Genomic DNA, 5464 nt, shown 5'->3' on the forward strand with positions numbered 1-5464 from the left:
GTAAATAACACAGTGAGCTTTCTTGTCTGAGCAGTGACATTGAACAAATGCAGTACCATTTAATGAGATGGGGAACACCTTTACACTGTGGAACATTTTAAATTATGTATCTAAATTGATGCCCAACTGCAGATGTCCAAAATTGGAGATGCTGCTGCTGCTGCCTCTAAGTCGCTTCAGTCGTGTCTGACTCTGTGCGACCCCATAGACGGCAGCCCACCAGGCTCCCCCATCCCTGAGATTCTCCAGGCAAGAATACTGGAGTGGGTTGCCACTTCCTTCCCCAGTGCATGAAAGTGAAAAGTGAAAGTGAAGTCGCTCAGTCATGTCTGACGCCTAGTGAGCCCATGGATTGCAGCCCACCAGGCTCCTCCATCCATGGGATTTTCCAGGCAAGAGTACTGGAGTGGGTTGCCATTGCTTTCTCTGAAAATTGGAGATATTGTATACAAAAATTTGCAAATTATTACAGAGGTGAGAACAACATTGGACTGCATCAATATTTATTAGTCAGGAAATGGGAACATCGAACTAAAGATTTTCAGAAAGAAGTCTCAGTGAGTTCTGAGATAATCCAGGGCAGTGATCTTCTAAATTCATAGATTGATCTTTTCGCACTGAATATGTAATTTAGTTTAAGTGGTTCTCAGGTATTACTGGCTTTCTTCGTGGCTCAGATGATAAAGAATCCTTCTGTTAGTGCAGGAAATCTGTTTTTTTCCCCTTTGGTTGGGAAGATGCCTTGGGGCAGGAAATGACAACCCACTCCAGTATTCTTTCCTGGGAAATTCATTGAACAGAGGAGTTTTGAGGCCTACAGTTCATAAGGTTGCAAAGAGTTGGACTTGACTGAGCAGCTAACACACACACACACACACGCAAACACACACGCATGTATTACACCCTTTGTGACTTTATAAATTGTGTAACCTTTTCATGGAATTCCTTTGCCATCTTTTCTTGTTCTATCAATTTTAGTTTAAAACTCAACTAAAGTGTTGCTTATTTTTGGAAGACTTCTCTGATTCTGTCAACTTGCTTGCCTGAAATTATGTGACAAATTATGGGACACACTTTACCTGCATTTGAAATAAGCTTTAAATGATTTATTCTGAAATTTTCATTCATCATATCTGAAAATCAGTTCAGATATCATCTTCAAAGACAAAGCTTAGACTTAAAGATCTACCACCCGTGAAGGACATGACTTAAATAGGAAAAGGTTTACATATTACATTTTTGCCCAGACTGGACTTTTCCCTTTTGTTGATATGACCCAAGTTGTTTCTTAAGATTCTCTCTCAGAGGACAGTGTTTGATAACTCCTGTTGTACACAGAGATTATCCTGGTGATATCCCTGGAGATAAAGAGTCTACCTCAAAATTATGATTAAGGTCCCAATTAATTTAATTAGACAGAAAGCACCCTTGGAGATGCACCCATTGAATGACTCAATCATACATTATGTAGTAAATGTAGACAAAGTGTTCATGGTGCTTTGCGCTTACCTTACTGTTGCAACAGTAATCACATGACAGTTTCCTCCTGAATTGAAATCAAAATGTAACAGTTTATATGTGAAAGTATTCTCCATCCTTTACAAACTCAAAGTTCAACAATGCTGGAAGAAGACAGGAAAGCAGAGCTGATTGAGACTCAAAATGTTGCAAAGGCTATTTCACTTTCACTGGTATAAGAACAAATAGCAAAATTTTATTTGAAGCAATACATCACAGTTTGATACTTTCTCTCTCTCCCTGATCAAAGTGTTGCTTTAACATGCTTGTTACCAAGACAAATTCCCACAACTGAGAAAATTCTGATTTTCTTTTTACAATCAAGATTCAGAGCATTTAAGTAAGAGTGCATTTATATTAATTTTGAAAACCTCAACAACTTGAAAAGTAATACTTCTCTGACTGACTGAGATGAAGTAGGCTTTCTACAAGCGTGGAATTGGTCACATGGAGCCAGTTCAGGCCAGGTGATGGTGCGTGTATCACACTGTCTGTTTCCAGAGGGGGTATCAGCGTGTGAAGGATGAGGAGAAGGCACCAGAACCTAGAACATGGGCTGAACACCATTCTCCTTACGCAGGTAGCCCAGGAAGTGTATTAAAACACAAAATGCTGAACAAAGCTTTATGTTTTCCAAGGGTACATTGGTGATGTAAGAATTAACTTTTTAAGAGTTTTGTAATTTTCATGTCAGGAATCATTTATGAGTATTAAATATGTGAAGATTGATTTTATTCTGTAACACTATTTTTGGATACTTTTATATTCTAATGATCTGAAATGAATTTACCTTTTTGAGCACATTCTTAAAGATTAATTTCAGGTGTAATTATTTGAAGATATTATCATGGGCAGATATTTGTAAATCAAAAGATAGATTCAATTAATATGTTATCTAAATTCTGTTTGTTCATCTGTCAAAAAAAAAAAAAAAAGATAGCACCTGTAGACCTGATTGAATAATTTTCAAGAAGCTAAGCTAATGCTCTAATAAGCAAGTCATTTCTTCAGTTCCTATTTTCTGTTCACAAGTGAGCTTCAGCATTTGATCATATATTTTTTGCCCATTTAGGGATAGTCTTTACTTAATTGTTTATATTTTATGTTATAATTTTCTTTATTTCATTTATTAGCTAATTGTTTAGAAATCTTTATTCAATTTAGATATAACTTTGTGTATATCAGCTAAAATTTAAATAATTCCCACAAGCTATTTTTGTCTATTGTTGTGGTATCTTTTCCTAAGTCCTTAGACAAATTTGAAATTGTCAAATATATCTATTTGGGATTTTGGTGATTGATTAAGAAGATTCTTCCACACCAAAATATAGACAGTAACATCCTTTATTAAATGGAAAGTAAATATAAGGTAAACTTTGCTTTGTTTTTCTATTAAACTGCCGCGGCCAGCACAAGCAAGAGTTGCACCTGCACAGGGAGAGAACGGAGCGTCCCCGCTAAGAAAAATAAGAGATAGAGACAAAAGATGGGGTTGAGAGGATCAGACCACAAATGGCTGATGCCTTTCTTTATTAGGCTACAATATTTATAGGTTAAACTACGTGACTTAAGACATGCACAGGATTATTTTTTAACCTCAGGATACAATCACTAGACCCTTACCATTGTGTACAGAGCACAATAAGATTATCTATCTTCTATGACATGTTGCAAGAACAAGACATCCTGGGGCCTTAAGGGCTATAAAAATTCTTGAGGGTGGCGGGACAGGGAGCTTAGGAACATGCCTAAGGCTCTGCATACCTGCTGAGCAGCTCCCAAGACTTAACCCTTTCACGGTCAGTCCCCCGCATTAAACCTTTAATTTGTGTTTATTTTTATATAAGTTTTCTGTATAAGTACACTTAGCTTCTATATGAAAAGCTAGTTTTGGCACCTGATTTATTTAATAATGTATCCTTTTCCCACATATGTCTCTAGTCACTTGCCTCTGAATTAGTCTGTAAGTTTGTTGATGTTAGGAATAATGCTTTAACAAGCTGTGTGTTGTAATATCTGAAGGTATTGGTGCTTAATAACACATACTGCCTAACTGTTGAAACAACAAAGCAGTTCACGATTTCAGGAAGCCACTGTCAATAATGTGTACATACAGGGGATTATGAGCTGAGCTCTGCAATAAGATAAACAGAAGTGCCCATGGAACAAAGGAACAATGTGACTGAGTTTGTCCTCTTGGGGCTCACTCAGAGGCCCCAGGGTCAGAAGATATTATTTGCTGTGTTCTTGCTCATTTACATTGTCACGATGATGGGCAATGTACTCATAGTCATCACTGTGGTAGCCAGTCCGACCCTGGATTCCCCTATGTACTTCTTCCTTGGAAATTTGTCATTTCTGGATGCTGTTTATTCTACTAACTTCATCCCGAGTATGATTAAAAGCTTTATTTATGAGAAGAAAACCATTTCCTTCCAAGCTTGCATGGCCCAGCTTTTTATGGAGCACTTATTTGGTGGTGCTGAGATTTTACTCCTGGTGGTCATGGCCTATGACCGCTATGTGGCCATCTGCAAACCCTTGCATTATTTGACAATAATGAATCAGCGAGTGTGTGTTCTGCTACTGCTCTTTGCCTGGGTTGGTGGGTTTTTGCATGCTGTCCTTCATCCTCTGTTTGTTTACAACCTTCCATTCTGTGGCCCAAATGTCATGGACCACTTTGTGTGTGACATGTATCCCTTGTTAAAACTAGCCTGCACAGACACTCACATCATTGCCCTCACAGTGCTGGCCAATGATGGGGCCATCTGCGTGGTCATCTTCATGCTCTTACTCATCTCCTATGGGGTCATTCTATGCTCCCTGAAGAATCTTAGTCAGGAAGGGAGGTTCAAAGCCTTGTCCACCTGTGGCTCCCACATCACTGTGGTGCTCCTCTTCTTTGTGCCCTGTATTTTTATGTATGTGAGAACTCCTTCCACTTTACCTATTGACAAATTCTTGACTGTGTTTTACACTGTTGTCACCCCTATGCTGAATCCTCTAATCTATACTCTGAGAAATGGAGAAATGAAAAATGCCATGAAAAAGCTCTGGACCAGAAAAAGAAAATGAGGCACATGGGAAATGTTTCACATATTTTCAATCAAGACTTCCTCTTCCCAGGAAAGATATATGATTATTTAATTTAGTAAATGTATCCTCATGTTTAATAACTTAGGCATGATGAATGTATTTATTATAAGAATACTTCCAAAGATCAAAATATGCTTTTAAATATTTAATACTTTTCTAGTTCAATGCATATATTTTGTTGAAAAGATTTTTTAAGATATCCACAATTTCTTCGGGAAGGATGTATTGTTTGGGCTAAAATGTCTCTTTTGAGACTACAAGTTTATATTCCATATGATGAGTTAAGCTATAGTTAATACCATACATTTATTTAATTAGGGGAAGATTTTCACATGTTTCTCTCTTAAATAATGTAATCTTTTTCAAAATTAATAGAGTTCATTACAAATAGTGACAGACTCTATTTCTTGGGCGCAAAAATAACTGCTGATGGTGACTGCAGCCATGAAATTAAAAGATGTTTGCTCCTTGGAAGAAAAGCTATGAACAAACTAGACAGCATATTAAAAAGCAGAGACATTACTTTGCCAAGAAAGGTTTGTCTAGTCAAAGCTATGGTTTTTCCAATAGTCATGTATGGATGTGAGAGTTGGACTATAAATAAGGCTGAGCGCTGAAGAATTTATGATTTTGAACTGTGGTGTTGGAGAAGACTCTTGAGATTCCCTTGGACAGCCAGGAGATCAAACCAGTCAATCCTAAAGGAAATCAATCCTGAATATTCACTGGAAGGACTGATGCTGAAGCTGAAACTCCATACTTTATAGTCACGTGATGCAAACAGCCAAGTCATTGGAAAAGACACTGATACTGGAAAAGACAGAAGGCAGGAGGAGAAAGGGATGAT

At 37.5% G+C, this 5464-nt stretch overlaps 1 protein-coding gene across 1 annotated transcript; it reads left to right on the top strand.

Moving 5' to 3' along the window:
• The first annotated feature begins 3678 nt into the window (after window positions 1-3678).
• On the top strand, window positions 3679-4596 carry LOC128065353 (olfactory receptor 4A15-like). Its single transcript, XM_052658534.1, has one exon. The coding sequence runs from the start codon at window positions 3679-3681 to the stop codon at window positions 4594-4596; it is 918 nt and encodes a 305-aa protein (XP_052514494.1).
• Window positions 4597-5464: the final 868 nt, after the last annotated feature.

This window comes from Budorcas taxicolor, chromosome 2, assembly GCF_023091745.1.
Source record: "Budorcas taxicolor isolate Tak-1 chromosome 2, Takin1.1, whole genome shotgun sequence".
NCBI classification, from domain to species: Eukaryota; Metazoa; Chordata; class Mammalia; order Artiodactyla; family Bovidae; genus Budorcas; species Budorcas taxicolor.